The 22071-nt window shown below is 46.6% G+C and overlaps 1 protein-coding gene across 5 annotated transcripts in view; it reads right to left on the bottom strand.

Moving 5' to 3' along the window:
- HECTD4 (HECT domain E3 ubiquitin protein ligase 4) overlaps positions 1–22071 on the bottom strand; it is a 1724100-nt gene that overhangs the window by 495283 nt on the left and 1206746 nt on the right. For all 5 annotated transcript variants that reach the window (XR_011199486.1, XM_069214810.1, XM_069214812.1 and 2 more), the window contains exon 56: positions 13030–13211. Coding sequence is in view for 4 of the 5 variants with exons in the window: in XM_069214810.1 (XP_069070911.1) it covers positions 13030–13211 (182 nt within the window). In the remaining variant the exon portion in view is untranslated. The remainder of the gene's footprint in view (positions 1–13029; positions 13212–22071) is intronic.

Genomic DNA, 22071 nt, shown 5'->3' with positions numbered 1-22071 from the left:
CGCCTGGTGGGGGGAGGGGAGAGGAGAGCAGGCATCTCCACTATCTGGAGTGCCCTGGGGGCACTGTAATAAGAGTCCCGCGCCTTTGAGGCAGTGTGTCAGGTGTTACAGTTCCTGCAGGGGGGAGGTGTGAAGCACCTCCACCCAGTGAAGGCTTTGTTTCTGGCCACAGAGAGCACAAAGGCTCTCACCCCATGTGGTCAGAAACTTGTCTGGAAGTGGCCAGCTGGCACAGGCTGGTCGGTCCTGCATTAGCAGATTGGCTAACATACAGGGGCATCTCTAAGATGCCCTCTTGGTGCATTTTTCAATAAATCCCACACTGGCATCAGCGTGGGTTTATTGTGCTGAGAAGTTTGATACAAAACATCCAGTATTCAGTGAAGCCATTATGGAGCTGTAGAGTTTGTGTTTGACAAACTCCCAGACCATATACTCTTTATGGCTACCCTGCACTTACAATGTCTAAGGTTTTGCTTAGACACTGTAGGGGGATAGTGCTCATGCAGCTATGCCCTCACCTGTGGTATAGTGCTCCCTGCCTTAGGACTGTAAGAGCTGCTAGAGGGGTGACATACCTATGCCACAGGCAGTGGTTTGTGGGCATGGCACCCTGAGAGGGGGCCCATGTCGACTTTGCCTTTTTCTCTCCACCAGCACACACAAGCTGTAGAGGCAGTACGCATGTGCTGGGTGACAGGTCCCCCAGTGTGGCAAAATACATGCTGCAGCCCTTGGGAAACTTCCCTGGCCACAGGGCCCTTGGTACCACGGTTACCTTGTACAAGGGACTTAACTGTGTGCTACGGGTGTGCCAATTGTGGGAACAATGCTACAGTTTTTGGAAAAGAACACTGGTGCTGGGGCCTGGCTAGCAGGATCCCATCTCAGTCACGTTGGCATTAATATCAGGCAAAACGTGGGAGAGTAACCATGCCAACAAGGGCACTTTCCTACAGTAACCCTTCAAAGTGTCCAGAGAAGAGCCCTGCTGGGCAAGGGTAAGAATAAAAAGAAGGACACCAGAAAAGGAAGCAGAAAGTGGGTAAACGAACTTCCCTGTACAATATGATACACAGAGTTTCCACCGGCAGGCGTATACTGTTTTGTTGGAGGGACATCTGGCTGCCAGAACAAAATTGCAGACTTAGGGAAGGAGGTCGAAAGCTGTCAACTGTCACTACTCAATTGTAATGAAAGAAGGCAGAGAGTTGACAGTTTCAGGTGGAGGACTCTACCCTGCTGGTGCAACAGATGATTCTCCTGAAGGGGCAGACTGATTGGAGGATCGATGGTCATGTGGAGAAGCTAGGGATGACACACTCTCTGTGCCGAGTCCGGAGCCACAAACATGACTTGGGCCCGGTTGTTCCTGATCTTCTTGAGAACTGGAAAAGGAGGAGTGGTATGGGCGGAAAGGGAGACAGAAGGCCTGAGCTCCAATCAAGATGAAAAGCGTCTCCAGGCGAGAGCCACCTTGGAAACTCTAGTACACTAAACTGCTGACATTGCACATTTTCAATGTAGGCGAAGAGATCTAACCAAGGCTCTCTCCACTGCTGAAAGAGACTATGTGCCACTTCCGGATGGAGACACCATTCGTGATCCGCTATGCATCGACAGCTGAGTTCGTCCGCTCTGGCGTTCAGAGAAGCTGCCAGGTGTTGAATCACAAGGGATATGCCCTGCTGTTTCAGCCTTGTTCAGAGACACAGGGCCTCTTGACAAAGGGTCCTTGACCCCACCATGTTTGTTGCAGTACCGTATGGCGCTGCTGTTGTACGTAAACACCGGCACCAGCCTTCCCCTGATGGAGTGTAGAAAGGCTTTCAATGCCAGTTGGATTGAAGGGAGCTCCAATATATTGATGTGGATTCCGGCTGGGACCAGAGTCCTCTAATCTCAACGTCTGCCAGGTTGTCGCCCCATCACAGGAGTGATGTATCTGTCACTACTGTGAGATCTGGTTGGGGAAAGGATAGGGGTCTGCCTCTGACCCAATCGTGGTTTGTTAATTACCACTGGATGTCCTTTGCAGTTCCCTCTGAGATCTGGGCCATGTCTCAGAGATTCCCCTGATGCTGCACCCACTGCAGCGTCAGGTCCCACTGCAGAGCTCGCATATGCCATCTGGCATGTGTCACCAGGAGGACGCAGGAGTTCATGAGGCCCAGGAGCCTCAGAGTCATCCTCACCAAAATCCAATATAGAGGCTGAAACATCTATATCATAGTCTGAATATCCTGGACTTGTTACTCAGGAGGATAAGCCCAAAACTACGTCTTGTCCAGAATAGCTCTGATGAAAGGAAGCATCTGAAAGGGAGTCATGTGTGACTTTGGCATGTTGACAGTGAACCCCAGCGAGTGCAGGCGGTTCACTGTAATGTGGAGGTGGAGATGACAGCCTGAGGCGAGCCTGCTCTCAACAGTCAGTCGTCAAAATAGGGCAAGACTGGCACACCTGATCTCCGCAGATCAGCTACGACCACCGCCATCACCTTGGTGAACACCCAAGGGGCTCTGGTAAGGCCCAAGAGGGGATAGTGTACTGAAAGTGATCGTATCCTACCATAAACTGCAGGTAACATCTGTGGGCAGGCAGGACAGCAATGTGGCAGTAACAGTACTTCAAGTCTAACGCTACCATCCAGTCTTTCAGGGTCCAGGTCAGACAAGACCTGAGCCAATGTGAGCATTTTGCACTTCCCCTTTTTGTGGAAAAGGTTGAGGGTTCGTAAATCTAGCATATGGCAAAGACCTTTGTTTTTTGGGGGGAAACAGAAAGTAGCGTAAATAGCAACCACTGCCTACTTCTAACACCGGAACCCTCTCTATTGCTCCTTTGGCCAAGAGAGCTATGACTTTCTTGAGGAGCAAAGATAAATGATCTTTCATCAGCTGGTCATGAGACGAAGGCGTGGGGGGAGAATTTGATGGGGCGGGATTAACCCCCCAATTGATCTTAAGACTCACCTGTCCGATGTTATGAACTGCCAGTGGTGAAGAAGATGGCTGATTCCGTCACCAACTTGACGCGCAGGGTAAGACTAGGAGGGCTTAGGCGATGCGTCTGGAGGGGTCATGGTTGTAACAGACCTCTTGTTACCTGACCCACGGGGTCAGTATGAACTGCGCCACGCATAAGTTTGCACAGGACAGTGGCTGAAATAGGGTTGGCACAGTTTAAAACCCCTTACGCAGCCAGGAAAGGAGTGAAAGGCAGACTGGGGATGACACTGGGCAGCTGAAGGGCCTTGGACTTGGCCGTAGCCATCCTTAAAGGTTTTCTGCGCAGTCTGCCTTGTCTCCTAAGAGACAGTTGCCATCAAAGGGCATGTCCATGAGGGAAGCCGGGACATCCCGTTAAGAGGCAGATGTTCCACCATCATGGAAACAGCCCTGCCCAGTGAGTGGGTCGTATTTAAATCATAGCAAATCTGGAACTTTGCTGCGTCTACCGTCCTTGACGCTTGGGAGAGAACTGCCCAGGCCGCCTCCAGAACCTGTGGCAGCACTTGCCAACCATGTCCCACAAAGTGAGGGGATAGCGGCTCAATAAGCATGTGGTATTCACTGATCGCGATGCATGGCTGGTGGAAGAAAACATCTTCTTTCCGAAGCTATCCAGCCTCTTGGATTCCCAGTTTGGGGGTGCAGCAGTGAACGCACGATAGAAGGAAGAGGCTTGGACCACTAGCTCTCAGGGGTGGGGTGTTGGGTGAGGTAGTTTATGTCCCCAGGTGCAAGGTGGTGGCAGCGGGCAATTGTCCTATTTACAAGAGCCCCTGTGCTGGGTTTGGACCAGGTTCCCAGTAGGACATCTGTTAGTGCTTCAGTGAAAGGGAGCAGAGGTTTGGAAAAGGAAGCTCCCAGCTGTAGCACTTATATCAACATGTTAGTCTTCACTGTAGGAAAGTACCCTCTTTCTGGCATGTTTCCCCCCACTTTCTCCTTGATGTCAGTGTGCTTAGAGTGTTTTCACTGGGATCCTGCTAAGCAGGACGCCAGTGATTGTGCTCTCCTCCACATTTTGTTGCTTTGGTACTGCTTACACCCCACAACTGGCATACCGGTGTACCCTTGTAAGTCCATAGTATGTGGTACCAAAGTACCCAAGGAATTGGTACACCATGGGTCACCCATGGGCTGCAGCATGTATTATGCCAAACATGGGAGCCCATGCAAAATGTGTCTGCAGCCTGCCATTTGCAGTCTGTGTAAAAAGAAGTGCATGCATCCTTTCACTGCTGGTCACTACACCAGGTCACTGTAAGTCACCCCTATGGTAGGCCCTTCCAGCCAAAAGGGCAAGGTGCATGTCCCTGTGTGTGGGGGCACCCCGCAAGAGAAGCGGTGCCCCTACAAACTCCAGCTCCAATCCCCTGGACTTTGTAAGTGCAGGGAAGCCATTTTATCTAAGTACTGGCCATACATCACTACCTGTTGCCCAGCTACATGATGCTAACTCCGAACCTAGGCATGTTTGGTATCAAGCATGTCGGAATCATACCTCAATACTGACACCAGAATTGTTGGCATGATTCCATGCACTTTGAGGGCTCCTTAGAGAACCCCCCCAGTACTGCTCCTACCAATCTTTCAGGGTCAGCCCGCACTGCTGCAGCCCCTCACACAGGATTCTGCCCTCCTGCTGCTTGACCAGCTCAACCAGGGAAAGGCATAAAAAAGGATTTCCTGTGGGAGAGGGGATGCAACTTCCTCTCCCTTGGAAATAGGTGTTACTGGGCTGGGAAGGGGTAGCCTCCCCACGCCACCAGACTGCTGTGAAGAGCACATTTGGTGCCCTCCTTGCATAATCTGGTTTGCACAAATCCAACCCCCCCGTCCCCCACCCCCCAGTCCCTGCTCAAGTGCGAAACTGCACAAAGGAAAGGGAAGTGACCACTTCCCTGCCCGTCACCACTCCAAGGGTGATGCCCAGAGCTCCTCCAGGTGGCCACTTGATTCTGCCATCTTTAAAACAAGATATGCAGAGGCCCCTGGGAGCATATGACTGGTCAGGTTAGGAAGCTGACGTCAGTGTCCCCCTCTGATAGATGGTCACCCTACAGAGTGACCAACCCCCTTTTGGGTTATTTAGGGATTTCCTTGCAGGTGGGTCCCCAGAATCATCGTGCAAGACTCCACCTGGACCTCTCTGCAAAGACATCTGCTCTTGGCCACCGGGACTGCTGTTGGACTTCACAGGAACCGAACAGGAAAGCAAACGCCTGAGACGACCTGTACTTGCAACATTGTTTCTGTGGCTTCTTTCAGCAAACTGCAACATTTCCACGGCTGTGCATTCTCTGGGGTCAGCAAGACTTCAGGTGCACCAAAGAAGCAAGAAGGAATCTCCCTTGGAGTGAAGGGGTCACTTCCCTGCATCCGCAGGCACCTAAGGCAACAACGTGCAGCTGCTGGTATCTGCTATCCTCTGGACCTGAGAAGATTCGCCAGCACAGGTAGTGGTTCTGAGGGGTCCTCTGGATCCTCTCTGCCTTCTGTCCAACTTGGGAGACAGTGAGCCCTTGCCTCTTTCTCCAAGACAGAACCCCTGTGCACCGTGGCTGTTGCAGCAACCAAGACTTGACAACTCCAGGCAGCCCTAGACGCCAGCACTCCAACTCTGCAAGGACAGTCTCCTCTTTGCTGCTCCAGCGACGAGGTATTCCTCTTTAGGTGTGCTGACTGGGACTCACTGCAACTTATTGTGCCTGCTGCCAGTCGGTTGTTCGTTGGTGCTCCAACTGCTTCTGCTGGCTCTCCTGTCATTTCAGGATCAGCTCGGACTCCCCTCCAAGGGTTGAGTACCCAGAGCCTTCCTGGTCCTCTACAGCTCTGCAAATCTCAAACAGTTGCAGTTGCATTTGCTTGTGCTTGTTGGTGGTCCTCCTGACTACTGACCTGTCTGCAATCTGGCGACTGTCGAGGGACAGCTCCTAGGCGACGTCAGGGACTTCTCAGGAGCTCATGGGACTGCAGCTGGGCTTAATCCATCTTTGCCGATCTGGATCTTCACTCACAGAAGGGTGGGAATTGCCTCCTCTCCCACCTGGACACTCCTCTGTGGAATGGACTCCGACTCCTTCCTTTGCAGGTCCTCTTCATCCAGAATCTACTGTTGGGTTCCACCGGCCTGGTCCTGCTTTTGCAACATTTAATTTATGAGTCCCCATGGTAGCCTATGGGACTACCAGTTAACTTAACCTCTCCTCTCCTGGTCGCTGGGGTTCTTCTAGATACCTAACTCTTGGGGTTCCACTCTCTCCCAGCCCTTGGCTAACTACTCAGTATTCTCAGGTGGGGGATCCGTTCTGCATTCCATTTTTTAAGTGTACGGTTTGGCGACCCTATAGGTCCCTTGCTATTTTATAGTATTTCCCAATACTTACCTGTGTATATTTTGTGTGTACGTACCTCCAGAAGGGTGTTTGCCTATAGTAATCTAGTTCAGTGTTCCTGTAATAACGTACCTTTATTTTTATTTTATTTTTGCAACACTGTGTGGTTCCTTTTATGAGTGATAAGTTACTGTGTGACTACTGTGGTATTCCAAGTGCTTCACACTTAGCCTAGATAAGTCTTGGGTGCTCATCACAGCTACCACAAGAAAGCCCTGGCTACCTAAATGCTGTAAAACTATCTAATGAGGGTTGCTTGGACCCAGCATAAGGTGTAACACCATAGGTGTCCACCACACACTGTTCCAGCCTCCTACATGTTGGATTCGTTACTTCCAGTCATGTATATATTTTGTATAGCACTCATGCACTATTTCACCTGATCACGGGCACTGCACCACTACAGTAGTGTTACTATTATTTTAATACCAAACTGAGCATCTGTTACAAAGTAAATGTTTTTTGTTAAAAAAACACATACATGGGAATATGTATAAACGCCACAGTGGAAGTCTAGGGTTATACTTCCCCCTCCAGGTCCATTTGTGTTCTAGGCAGACAAAATTCCTGGGTGGTGCCGTGTGGAGTTGATCAACGCCACCTACCGGCACTCAGGGGTACTGCTCACCAAAGGTCTTGTAGATCGATTCATAACCTGGGAAAATTCAAACGTAGGGAATCTCCGCCTATAAGTCTCTATCAGACTGTAGAGGTAGGAGAGACCTGTATTTTATTCTAGGTAGGATGAAGGAGTGAAAAGCATGTGAGCAAGGTAATATACTGGCCTGCTGGAAAAGGAGTGACCAATTTAGGAAGAAAGGACGTCCTTGCATACAGAAATAGCTTGACACAGTGATTACAGGTTAAATAGACAGGGAAGACAGCTCACTAGCACGTCTTGCTGACATGCTTAGAAGGACAAAAACATTCTTTAAAGTCAGAAGTCACAAGGACTGTGCATGGGTTCAAAGTGAGAACACATCAAGAAAGCGAGTACCCAAATAAGGTCCCACTGAGGCATCACAGCCACAGTGGAAGTCTAGGGTTATACTTCCCCCTCCAGGTCCATTTCTGTTCTAGGCAGACAAAATTCCTGGGTGGTGCCGTGTGGAGCTGATCAACGCCACCTACCGGCACTCAGGGGTACTGCTCACCAAAGGTCTTGTAGATCGATTCATAACCTGGGAAAATTCAAACGTAGGGAATCTCCGCCTATAAGTCTCTATCAGACTGTAGAGGTAGGAGAGACTTGTATTTTATTCTAGGTAGGATGAAGGAGTGAAAAGCATGTCAGCAAGGTAATGGACTGGCCTGCTGGAAAAGGAGTGACCAATTTAGGAAGAAAGGACGTCCTTGCATACAGAAATAGCTTGACACAGTGATTACAGGTTAAATAGACAGGGAAGACAGCTCACTAGCACGTCTTGCTGACATGCTTAGAAGGACAAAAACATTCTTTAAAGTCAGAAGTCACAAGGACTGTGCATGGGTTCAAAGTGAGAACACATCAAGAAAGCGAGTACCCAAATAAGGTCCCACTGAGGCATCACAAAGGGAGAAGGGAAAAACAAATATGTCAGCCCCTTCAGAAACTGCATAACAATAAGTGATTTAAACAATGGAGGTTGATCTGGCAATCAAACAAAAAGGGCCAAAACATATACTTTTCAACTATGCCTACAGCAAAGCCTTGCAAGAGATAATGGGAAATGCAACACTGCAGACAAGAACGTCTTGAGGGGATCAACATCCACCCAAACGTACTAGGTAACAAAAGACATTGACCACATCTGAGGGTGGTTCAAAGGAACTCATGTTCCAACACTAAAGATTCAGGCATGAAGGTGAAGACTCTAAAGGTTTAGATGCAGGACCTGACCTGCCTCGTTTGTGAGAAGGTCGCCTCTGAGTGAAATTTAATTTTCCAATTTATGGATTTATAGATTTGGAGTTTCAAAGAAAACCACATGTAAAACAAATTTTCTTTACACACAATAAAAGCTTTAAAAAAAATCATAAGGCCAATTTCAGTACAACAGCAAAACGACTTTAACCTTTTTGGAAGCATCAAACATAGCTATATAAATTCTTGGTTGAAGCAAAGGCACAAAAACTGAGCAGAGCTCAGGGAGACTCCCTTCACACAACATGCGTTAGAAAATCTGAGGGAAACTGCCTCTGGGGAGTGTTCTAGAAGGTGCTGTCGCCTGATTGTTCATGGTTTAAGTTTGGTTCCTTTTACAAAAGGATATGAATATGTTGTGAAAGAGATGGTCTGTTGTCATTAAGGCCTATGGTAATGATACATACTGATATTTTATGGTACCGTGGGACTCCTACTTCGACGACAGAGAATGATTTAAGCAGGTGTATCTATGAAAGATCCAATACTGGATAATATTTTATTCCCTTCTTAGCGTGAAAAAATGTGACGTCAGTGTGCATTAGGTTTAAGTCCCCAAATGCATGTTTTTTTACACTTACCTTGGGCATGGCCATGGGTCTGTATATTATGGCAAAAAATGAAAGAGACTATCCAAGATGGTCAACTGTGGAGACCTGCTGGAGCGCCAGGTAGCCCTACCAGGCTAAGTAAAGTTCATTGTTACTATTGTCAGGAAATATTATGCTGACCTCCACTCCCAAGGACATTTAGGGTCCATTATGTATCTATATGTTTTGCTCCAGTCCTTCCCCTAACTTCTCACAAAAAAAACGTGTTTTTATAGCCTCAGCACAGCACTGTATGTGTGATGTATTGGCCAAGTGCTCCATAGAACTACGGACTGAACTTAAATTGTCTTAAAATTCGAAATATGATCCATGTAGTATTGTGCACCTTGCTTACTCATTTTGCATGATCTTATATATACATTATACACTTGCAATTCCTTGTATCATTGTATGCACATGTGATGGTTACTGGTATATGTTAAAATGTAATAAGAAAAATCATCAGGAGATTATGATAAAACCAGATGAAAAAGGTGTGGTAACTGCTGTGTTGATAAATCTGACTTCAGGAAAGAGTGCATATGACTACACAGTAATGAGACACATAAGGTACTCAATAAAGACCCTACTAGTGAGATCAGATATGAAATAGAGAACCTAGTTGTTAGAAATTGGGTTTCAGGCTGGCAGAGGAATGCACCCTGCTCAAACAGGAACCACAATCCTTGTCAGGGTAAGTCAGAGGAACACCATAAATTGTGCTCAACCTCTGGTAGCTTTGCACAAAGCAGGCAGGTGGTGAAAGGATGTCCTTGAACAGTGGTGCGGCGTTGAACCCTCTGCAATGAAGGCGATGTGTTGTCATCAAGGCATGCAGCCGGCGATGTGAAGGCAATGCGCTGGGATTGAGGGCGATGGACTGGTTGTAACCCATGTAGTTGGCGCTGTGATGTCTTTGGCTTCAGCAGCAGTGATGCGTTGGGGCTTAGGAGAGATGTGGCGGTGCCGATCTGCACAGTGATGATGTGTGGATTTCTGTAGAAAACAGGTGCAGAACCCACTTCCAAGGGCCCAGGACTGGATTGGCACCACATGGCTCACAACTCACAGAGTCCAGAAGCTGTAGCAGAGTGGAGTGAAGTATTTTATGTCCCTGAGACTTCAGAACAGGACACAAGCCAGAAATCCCTTGGAGTCACTTTGGTTTTGGGGATGTGGAAATGCAGGTCCAGACCTCCTCACTCACAGGCAAGGAGGGCAGCAGGCAACAGTGCAGGAACAGCAAAGCAGGAGTCCAGCAAAGTTCCAGCAGAGTGACAGTTTCTTCAGCAGTACAGCAGTCCTTCTACCTGGCAGAATGTTCCCAGGTCCAGAAGTGCACTAATTGGGAAGGGTCTGAATTCAAGTTCTTATACCCAGTGATGCCTTTGAAGTGGGGGAGACTTCAAAGAGAGGCCTTCGAAGTGCACATAAGTCCCTGCCCTTCATGCCATGGGCCCAGACACTACAGAGGTCTATTCAACCCTTTATGAGGGCTCAGGACCCAGCCAATTTATGTGTCAGCATCTCCCTCCCATCCTGCCTAGGATGGGCCATCAACGTGCAGATAGCTACTCAATCCCACCTAAGCTCCATTAGTATGTGGCTGTCTGGAAGGAATGCACAAGAGCCCAGCTGTCACCACCCAGAAGTGTATTCAGAGACAGGCAGAATTCTTGAGATAATTTTAAGTAAGAAATTGCCAACTCTCTAAAAGTGGCATTTTCATAACTACAATTTAAAATCAGACTTCACCATAAGTTGTGATTTTAAATTGTGATTCCAGAGACACCAAACATTGGAGTCCCATCTCTTCCCAACTGGAAATTACACTTATGAAATGTAATAAGGCAATCCCTGTGTTAACCTATGGGAGAGCTAGTCCTTGCAGCAGTGAAAAACTAATTTAAGAGTTTATCACTACAAGGACATGCAAAACTTAAAAGTACATGTCCAGCTTTTAAATATACTACACCCTGTCCCTTGGGCTGTCCAGGGCCTACCTAAGGGGTGACTTATATGTATTAAAAATAAAGGTTTGGTCTTGGCAAGAGGGATAATGTGCCAGGTTGACATGGCAGTTTAAAACTGCACACAAAGGCTCTGCAATGGCAGGCCTGAGTCATGCGTAAAGCACTAATTAAGTGGGTGGCACGTTCAGTGATGCAAGCCCACTAGTATAATTTAATTTATAGGCCCTGGGCACATCTAGTGCACTTTACTAGAGGCCTATAAGAAAATTAAATATGCCAATTGTGAATGAGCCAATGGTAACCTGTTCAATGGAAAGAGCACATGCACTTTAGCCCTGGTCAGCACTGGTAAAGTGCCCAGAGTCCTAAACCCAACAAAAACAGTCAGCAAACAGGAGATCAGAAGACAAAACAAAGTTAGGGGAAACAACACCAAGGATGCCAAGGTCTAACACCAGTGACTAGGAAAGCTAATTCCTTATTACAGACAAACTTTGGATTCCCTACTTTTACATTCTACTTAAGAATCCTACGGGTCATTTGCCACCCCTGGATAGGCTGATTGTCTCCAGAACAGACTTCATCCTTCAATATTGTGATTTCTTTTTGAGACCTCTATTTAAAACTATGCCATCAAACCTCAAAGACTCAACACAACCTTCTAAAATATCTCCCTTTTGACACCAGTAGGAAACTACTAATAACCTTGCATGATGGGTTCCTTCATGGTACCTAACATCCAACAAGCCACACTAAGCAATAGAAATTCATCAGGTTAAGTCCTGGCAGATTATGTCCCCAGATAAAGGCCCAGAGTTTGGGAATTACATTTCACATGAGAATATGTGGCAATCCCAGGATGATTTAGCATTGTGGACTTACACATATATTGCTGTATGTTGAATTTTGATGTGAAACTATTACATTGGAGTTATCGATGCAGCTACAATGAGGGCTTCAGTATCTGTACAGGTAATATCAGCTAAAGAAAGTTAAATCCACCAAGTGGAGTAGTTTACAGATCAACAGTTGACTTTTTACAGTACATACTAGTGTCTAAATCAATAAAAAAAGGTGTCCATACACATATATAAACTATTGGAAGGTATGGATGAATAATGCTTAAAAGTGCAGTCCCATTATCTAATGAGCAAGTGCTGCGTGGACAACATAGTGTGTGCTTTCACTGCTGTGGTCTGCTAAGCAACACACACTTTGAGCTAGGGAAAGTTCAATGTTTGTGCCCACTCTCGTCAAATAAAGAATTAGGGATAATAGGTAAGCTCTCTTAGGATGCAAAAAACAGAAGCGGTTGGATACTAGGTAAAAAGCGCTTAGGTGTTAGGATGTGTGAAGGACTGGGCACAATGATGGGCATCATGGTAACACTCCCTCATACACCACCACATAAAGAAACACTTATTTAAACATGAGCAATTGTCTGCAAGATCAGACAAAGTCCACAAAAAAGGCTGCAAAATAATTGTCAGCTTTTAACACCATCAGTGAACCAAAACATCTATGTAACATAGCTGCAATGCCAATTAATCTGCAAGGCCTTGGCAATGCTTGGAAACCAAAAAGTGAAGCCTATAAAGCATCACTGCGTTGCACTGTTTTATTAAGGGGGATGGTGGTGCTGATGTACACCAACCAAGGTTATAGCTCTGCAGTATGGTCATATACTGAAAGTTTCTCTTAAGGGAAGTGCTGAAGTGACAAGAAAATGTAGTAAAAAATTCAGCAGTTTTCTCTTCCTCTCAAGAATCAATATAGGAGATACATACCATGCTACAAATTATATAAAATGCCTGAACACTGCTTGCCATGCCTAAGACACAAATGTGAGTTCAGGCAGCACAAAAATATCATTTGGTGAAACCTAAACTAATTCCCTACTCTTGCCTCAGCTTTGTATGATTTTCTCTGGTACATTGGTTATAAACTTTGTCAAACATTAAAAAATATCTGGTGACCAGCTTTAATCTTACTGAAATGCTAAAAGGGATGTGCAAATTATTGAGACTATAGCAAGATTGATTCATTGCAATACCAATTTTTAAACAGCATCGAATCACTAAAATTAATCACTGGTCATTGTTCCTTACAGAGAAGGTGACACTCATAATCATCTTTATGTTTTGAATGTTACTTTACCAGGCAGAGGTGGAGCCAGAAGTTGGTTTGAAAGCAGCTGCAAGTGTTCCAAGGTGATGTCCCTTATGGCAGGAATATGAAACAGGCGAGTAAATGTATGTGGAGATTTGGGAGCAAAGATGTTGAGAAGAGCAATACGGCAATAAAGTCTGGCAAGAGATGCCTCACATCTCAAGAGCTCTCTGTGAACAGAAAACATACAGAATGGGAACTATTTTAATACTGAAAACCTTGATTCTAAGTTTGCCTACCTATTTCACATTGAAATTATATATTTTCTTACATCAAAAAGTTAATAAAAAAGTAATATGAATACATTTATTTACGAGAACATAAATCATTTATATATGTCCAAAGTGCTGTATGTAAATTGTCTTGAGTCATCAACAGTAAGCACTTCCATTCCTAGTATTTCCTGTGCATGCACTCGTTTTAGAGGAACTAAATCAGCTAGAAGGCCACCCCATTCATGTCCATCAGTGATATTGTGGTTCCAGTCCTGAATTTTCTTATGAAGAGTTAATGTATCCTAGGTTTTGCAGTGCGGTCTTGCATCAACTGATTTAAAAATAGCAACTATCTGTATATTGAGAGCCCAAGACTGAAAACACAGAGCTTATGATAGCATGGATTGAGGTGGTTACCCAAGACTGAGCAACAGTTCATGGATATCTTCTTGTATCAAACTTCTTGGTCGCAGGACAGATATAAATCATAAATAATTCTAGTGTCAAACTCAGAAGTGTCCACAGTTAAAACTATGGCCCAGCTAAAAGAATTTACTTACATACAGCAACTATCTTTCTGACGGATACTCTAATCTTTCTGCAGATTCCTCACCTTTCGAATATCCCAGATTCCAAACTGGATTTGGAAATATCTGACTTAGATCTTCTATGCCAGTTAGGCACGCTGCCTCCAAACTTGGCATAGATAATACCACTTAGGTGACACCAATTGTGACAAATAGTGCCCACCCCACATCCGGATGTCAGTCCCCTGTTCATTTTGTCCATACTGCCAGAGGCTGAGAAAAGGAAACAACATCAGCTGAGGCACAGCAGGAGTTTTAAGGCGAATCCTAAACTGAGGTCTATGACCATCCTTCCAAATGATGAGATGGGTGGGAACTGTGAGATGCAGATAGGCTATAGCTATACACCAGAATGATCATTACCAAAGGCACTACTTTTTTCCTCTGATGGATATGTCTGCCTGCAGAACCCTCACCTTTCGAAAAGATTCGGAAGTAGTGCCCTGTCAGCAATGAGTGTGAAGGATGGCAAGAAGAAGAAATCCTGAAGACTGAGCGTTCAAAATGGGCATTTCTTTTCACTTATTAATCTAAGCAGTAATGCTTACCAAAAGGTGTGAAGGGAAGCCCATAACACTGCACAGAACGCTCAATCTTTGGCCAAAGGGAAGGAGAACCATTTTGCCAAAGTGGAATGAGCCTGGAGTTCGTCCAACCGCTCATTCCGTGCAACAGCGTAGCAAATGCCGATGCGCAAAGAATAAATTACTTACCTTCAAGTGACGCCTTATACGGTAGGGACTCTATCTAGCCGTAGATTTCTTGCCTTAGAATTATCTCTAGGTGACAGACTGGATCTGGAAACATTCGAGCTTCGTGTTGGCATCGTTTGTGCCAGATGTGATGTGCGCAGTGCCTATATAAAGGTGGCACCCCAGCTGGTTGACAGTTTCTTTTCTTGACTTTCCACGCCAGAAGTGAAGAGCCTGAAGAACGCTAATGCACTTGTGTGCAGTGCTAAGGGTCTCAGAAGAGTGACCCTATAATAAAACCAGTTTGCAAAGCGGGGAGATTGGTAAGGATGCTGCGGCTAGATAGTCTCTAACAAGTAAGGTGTAACCAAAGGTAAATTGCTTGCTCATATGACAGAGACGTCTATCTGCACATTCCTTACCTCAGAATAGATACGCAAGCAATATTCCCCGGAGGTGAGTCTAAACAGATTAGACCAAAATGTCCTAAAAGACCAAACGGCAAAATGTCCATCCTGCCGGACCCGACTGCCCAGACAGTAATGTTTGGTGTACATGTGCAAAGGCAGCAACGTTGCTGCCTGACAGATGTCCAAGACAGGGACTCCACACGAGTTAACGCAGTTGTTGTAGCCTTGACACTGGTGGAAAGAGCGCACAAGCCCTCAGTGGATTGCTTTTGGCGAGTGCAAAGCAGATCTAAATGCAGAACACTATCCATAGTTTGTTTCTGCACAGCCCTATCCTGTTTCTCGCAGACATATCCAATAAACAGTTGATCTTCCACTCGGAAGTCTCTAGTGCAATCAAGGTAGAACGACAATGCTTTTTTTGGGTCCAGTTGGTGGAGTCTCCCCTCTTATTTGTAAGGGTGAGGTAGAGCTAAGGAGGAAGGCAAGGTGTTATTTTGGCCTACATCAGAAGGCATCACAACCTTCAGGAGAAAGGAGGCACGTGTCCTCAGAACCAGCTTGTCTGGGTAGTGTAGGGAGGGTGAACCGAGAGTGATTGCACTTCGCCAACTCTTCTGGTTGATGTTATGGCCACCAGAAGATGTGCAGAGACTGAAAGGGTTCACAAGAGAGAAGTGAAGACCAGATTGAGGTCCAGTAGGGCATGATGAATGGTCTTAGAGGGAACAGGTAATTAAGTCCCTTGAGAAAATGGGTCCAACATGTGACCTGAAGATGGTTGGTCCTGCAACCGCAAGAAAGATGAAATGGATGTGAAGTAACCTTTATTGGTGCCCAGAGCAGAGCCCTGCTGGTCCAGAGAAAGTAAAAACAGTATCATCTGGGATAGCGGTGCAGAAAGTGGGATGATGTTCTTGGATGCACACCACATCACATATTTGTTCCAGCCGCAAGCATATATTGTCTTGGTGGAGGGACATCTGGCTAACAGAATAACATCAGACTTTGGGAGGAAGATCTAAAGCTGTCAACTGTTGGTGGTCAATCTCCACGCATGAAGGTAGAGGGGGCACAGGTTTGGGTGCAAGACGTTCCCTGCTGCTGCAACAGAAGATCCTACCAAAGGGGCCTAATTGGAGAATCGATGCTCAGGAGTTCGGGATAGCATAGTCTCCATGCCTAATCTTGACCCTCAAGAATAACTTGGGCATGGTCGTTACTGATCTTCTTGAGACTTCTGGCCAGGAGTGGTATCAGGGAAAAGGTGTACACAGGACGCCGGAGTTCCACTGAAGAGGAAAGGCATTGCTGAGCAAGAGTCACCTAGGAAACTTCAGTGCACAGAATTGCTGACATTGTGTTTTCTCTCTAACCAAGGTTCTCCCCGTTCTTGAAAAAGACCTTGCACCTCCTCTAGACAGAAATACCATTTGTGATCCGATAAGCATGGATGGTGGAGTTAGTCCACTCTGGCGTTCAGAGAACCTTGCAGATGTCGAACAACCATGGAAATGCCCAAACGTTCCAGGAATGACAGAAGATGCAGCAACTCGACAGAGGGTCCATGACTCCACATAGCCTATTTGTTGCACTATCACATGGCAGTGCTGTTGTCTGTGAAAACCTGTACCAGCCTACACCTGACTGAAGGAAGAAAGGCTTTCAAAGCCATTCGAATCGCCCAGTGCTCAACAATTTGATGTTGAGCCCAGACTCCATCTGAGACCAAAAGCCTCTGACCAGTCCCTCTCTCTCTCTTCCTCAACAACTACTTCTACCTACTGACCTCTAACTACACCTACCTCTACCTAACGGTACTTACCTCTACCTCGACCTACACCTACCTACCTCTATCCACATCTACCTTTAATTATACTTACATCTATTTCTACCTACACCTACCTATACTCACCTCTACCTACACCTACTTCTACCTATATCTACATCTACCTACCTCTACCGCTACCTACAACTACCTCTACCTACGCCTGCTTCTACATACCTCTACCTACACCTACCTCTAACACCTACATCTACCAACCTCTACCTACACCTACCTCTTCTGCTACCTACACCTATCTCTACCTACACCTACCTCTACCTACTCCTACCCTACCTCTATCTACACCTGCCTCTACCTACACCTGCCTCTACCTGCACCTACTGCTACCTACAGCTATCTCTACCTACACTTATCTCTACCTCTACCACCTCCTACCACTGCCTCTTCCTCTATGTACACCTACCTCTACATACACCTATCTCTGGATACACCTACCTCTTACTACCTCTACAACCTACCTCTACCTACAACTCCACCTACACTTACACCTACCTCTACCTACACCTACCCCTACCTTTACCTATTACCTCTTCCTATGTCTACCTACACTTACCTCGACCTCCCCCTACCTCTACCTCACTCTACCTCTACCGTTAACTACAACTACCTCTATTTACACCTATATCCTCTACCTACACCTGCATCTACGTAACTCTACCTACACCTACCTCGACAAGATGTGAGCCAACGTGAGCATCTTGAATTTGTTCTTCATTTTCTTTTTCAAACATATACGTTTTTTAAAACAGTTATTACAGTGTGTCGCAACATTGCAGTACATTTGGCATTAGAGACATGTTTACTGTTATACTGTCATATACAGGAAGCCGCCTATATACACATAATTGACAGTCTAACATTGCCCAAGCAAGCAAGTGAGTTAAGAATTACATAAATCATTGACTATGGCAGTTTCGCTTACATTCCTTTCTCTACAACTTTTCGTAAGTGCCACCTAAATTTATTTTTTTATGTGGTATTGCAAAAACAACCGGCCATCTGCAAACAGTCGCCTCCGTACTGTCATAGAGCCATTACAGATTGGGTATGTACTAACAATTAATCAATCCCACATCGATGCTGAAAGTAGAACTGGTCAACTATTTTCTCATTGCTGCTTGGGTGTGTTCCGATGCCTGGCATGCAGGCCTTTCACTAACTAAAGTTGAATTAAACAGTCCTCTTGTAGGAGGCTGACCTGATTTGTAGTGGGTACCTAGGGTACTTACACCGTATACCAGGTCCAGTTATCCCTTACTAGTGAAATAAAGGCAGAGTTCTAGCAGCTTAGGCTGTCTAGAGGTAGCTGTAGTAGAGCAGCTTAGGCTGAACTAGGAGACATGCAAAGCTCCTGCAATACCACTATAGTTACACAGTACTTATACACAATAAAAGACAATACTCAGTGTTACCAAAAATAAAAGTACTTTATTTTAGTGACACAAGGCCAAAAATATCATAGAGGCAATACTCCTTCTGGAGGTAAGTATTATGCACAATATATACACTAGTAACCAAAACCAGGTAAGTAAACAGTCACTGAATAGTGCAAACATTAGAAAATACAATAGAATGCAATGGCCTAGGGGCAACACAAACCATATACTGAAGTAGTGGAATGCAAATCACAAATTCCCCCCTAGGCAAATGTAGTGTGTAGAGGGGTGCTGGGAATGTAGGAAAACACCAAAGGTAAGTAAAGTACCCCACCCCAGAGCCCAGGAAAGCAGGAGTAAAGTACAGCACGTTTCCTCAGGACACACTATAAGTCATGATAAGAGTTTTTGCAAGAACCAAGCAAGACTGCAAGCAACAAACAATGGATTCCTGGACCTGAAGACCTGTCGAGAGGGGAGACCAAGTCCAGAAGTCGAAGAAGAGTCCAGGAAGGACAGGAGCCCCTGCCAACCTAGAAGATGGTGCAAAAGTGAATTCCCCGGAAAGAAGAAGAGTACAGAAGAGCACCAAAGAAGATGACTGCGGGTTCCTGCGTGGTGCAGATGTCCCACGTCGAGTTGTTGGAGCCAGGCTGTTTGCGTCGCTGGATTCCGCCAACAAGCCTTGGTTCATGCAAGTACGCGGTTTGTGTCAAAATGGAGCTGCCTCGACCCAGGAGGAACCTGGGGGTCTCAGCTCGGACTGAGGAGACAGAGGCGGCTCTCAGTACTTCAGAGAGCCCACAGAAGACCAGACGGGAGTCCCCAGGAGTCCCAGGACACAGGGACAAAGAAGATGCAAAGTGTGGTCGTCGCAGCACAACAAAGGAAGGATGGAGTGCCGGGGACCTGGGCTACACTGTGCACAAAGGATTCTTGGAAGAAGTGCACAGAAGCCCAATGAGCTGGAGAAGCTAGGAGAAGATGCGGTGCACAGGGGTACTGTCGCAGCACGGAGAGGCAAGCTCTTACCTCCACCAAATCTGGACAGCTGGACCTTAGGACAGTCTGGGTCATGTTGGTCCACCACCTGTGTTCCAGGAAGCATGCTCGTTGTCAGAAGGGGAGTCCCAGAGTACTGTTCATCATCGCAGAAGGGTGCCTGTAAAAGCAGGGAAGTGACTCTGTCCCTCCACTGGAGATTCCTTTGGTTCTTCTGGTGCAGGATGAAGACAGGCAGTCCTCAGAGGGTGCACACTTTAGAAACTGTTGCAAATGCTGGCTGGAGCTGAAGTTGTAGGTCACAGGAGTCTTGGATACTTTGTTGCAGTTACTGAGGTTCGAGGAGCAGTCTGCAGTTGATCCAACAGTCAGAAGCTCAAGCAGAGGATTCCTGGAGGAGTCTTGCAAGCTGAATCTGAGGAAACACCCAGAGGAGAGACCCTAAATAGCCATGAGAGGGGGATTGACTACCTACCCAGGTATGCACCTATCAGGAGAGGTCTCTGATGTCATCTGCTGGCACTGGACACTCAGAAGTCTCCAGAGTGTCCCCACACCTTGGAATCCAAGATGGCTAACAAAAGGGACACACTGGAAGAGGTCTGGGCACCACCCCTCGGGTGGTGAAGGACAGGGGAGTGGTCACTCCCCTTTACTTTGTCCAGTTGCGCGCCAGAACAGGGACTGAGGGTCCCTGGACAGGTGTAGACTGGCTTATGCAAGGAGGGCACCATTTGTGCCCTTCAAAGCATTTCCAGATGCTCTGGGAGGCTAACCCTCCCAAGCCCGTAACAGCAATTTCCAAAGGGAGAGGGTGTAACACTCTCCTCCCAAAGGCAATGCATTGTTTTGCCTCCCTGGGATTGAGCTGCTCAGTCCCCAGGAAGGCAGAAACCAGTCTGTGAGGTGGCAGAGGAAACCTCAGAGAGCTGGTTTGGCAGTACTGGGGGTCCATGGTGGAGTCCCCAGGTCGCATGGGATTGGCCCCCCCAAAACCAGATTTGGAATGGGGGACAATTCCATGATCTTAGACAACTAACATGGCCATATTCGGAATTACCATTGTGAAGCTGCAAATATGTAGTGCACGCATGTAATGGTTTTCCTGCACTCACGAAGTCCGGGGAACTGACCCTGGACAACATGGGGGCTCCTTTGCTAGTGCAAGGGTGCCCTCACACACAGTAACTTTGCACCAAGCCTTCAGTATATGAAAGTTAGACATATAGGTGACTTATACGTTACTTAAGTGAAGTGAAAATGGCTGTGAAATAGTGTGTGCACTATTTCACTCAGGCGCAGTAGCAATCCTAAAGAAAGGGTTGTCTGGGTTCCTTTTGGGTGGCAAAGGAAATGCTGCAGCCCATAAGGATCTCCTGTAAAACAAATGCCCTGGGTACCTAGGTACCATATACTAGGGACTTATAAGGGAGGGGGGCAGTGTGCCAATTGGAATATGGAGTCACTAAACAATAGTGACAAATTTGGTAAGTAGAGAGAGCATAAGCACTGGAGTTCTGATTAGCAGAACTTCAGTGACACAGTTAAGCATACTGACTAGACACACATAGGCCACAAACTATGAGCACTGGGGGCCTGCTAGCATGATCCCAGTGAGACAGTAAAAACACACTGACACACACTCACAAACAGGCCAAAAGTGGGGGTAACCATGCTAGAAATAGGCTACTTTCTCACCCCTTTTACCCCCACCCCCCAACTAGCCTTAACCTGCTTTGTGCTCCATTTGAAATACTATCAGTATTTGTACTGCTTTACGAGGGGAGGGGGGAGAAGAAACCAACGGACTGGCACCATCGCTTAGGACTCTGAATTGGCATGGTGTAGAGTAGGGATGGGAACAGTAAATTGTGTACCTAAGAAATCACAGCTCAGCTTGCCAGGTTCATTCCTGTAACCTCTACAGTTTCCTGGGTGTCATCTAAACCATTTTGTCGGTGTTCCAACAACTTCTCCCATTCTGCTGATATGGGGAATTTCTGCAGTCCTCTTTATTCCTCCCTACGTAAGGCTGCACCCTCCGCCTTCCCCCAACAGAGCAAGTCTGTCCTCCACGTTAGGTTCGACAGAGGAATCCAGGATTTCCAACAAATAGTGATTAACCGCTTGGCTAGTATAAGTGCTAAGTCAACAAATCCAGAAGTCAATACCACTTTCCCCAGCCTAGGATAAAGGTCAAATATGAAGTGATCAGCCGAATCCCAGTAAGAGGAATCAATGATTTTGCATAGTGTGTTGCGAATGCCACTCTGGTAGTGTCTCAAGGACGGACAGGCCCACAACATGTGGAGGAGATCGGTGCTCTCTGCTTGGCATCGGGGACATGTGGATTCTGAAGGTGGGAAAAGAGAGTGCACCGTTTGAGGAGTCAAGTAGGCTCTACAGAAAATTGCAAAATGGATCAATTTAAATTGTGCCTTGCGTGGTATATGGGATGCATGTTCCGCAAGATATTTCCATTCTGTAGGGAAATGCCTTCTTGGCACGGTTACCCCCTAACTTTTTGCCTTTGCTGATGCTAAGTTTTGATTGAAAGTGTGCTGGGACCCTGCTAACCAGGCCCCAGCACCAGTGTTCTTTCCCTAAACTGTACCTTTGCTTCCGCAATTGGCACAGCCCTGGCACTTGGATAAGTCCCTTGTAACTGGTACCCCTGGTACCAAGGGCCCTGATACAAGGGAAGGTCTCTAAGGGCTGAAGCATGTCTTATGCCACCCCTGGGACCCCTCACTCAGCACATGCACACTGCCTCACAGCTTCTGTGTGTTGGTGGGGAGAAAAAGACTAAGTCGACATGGCACTCCCCTCAGAGTGCCATGCCAACCTCACACTGCCTGTGACATAGGTAAGTCACTCCTCTAGCAGGCCTTACAGCCCTAAG

This window comes from Pleurodeles waltl, chromosome 11 (assembly GCF_031143425.1).
Source record: "Pleurodeles waltl isolate 20211129_DDA chromosome 11, aPleWal1.hap1.20221129, whole genome shotgun sequence".
Taxonomy (NCBI): Eukaryota; Metazoa; Chordata; class Amphibia; order Caudata; family Salamandridae; genus Pleurodeles; species Pleurodeles waltl.
This window is presented reverse-complemented; position numbering and strand designations above follow the sequence as displayed.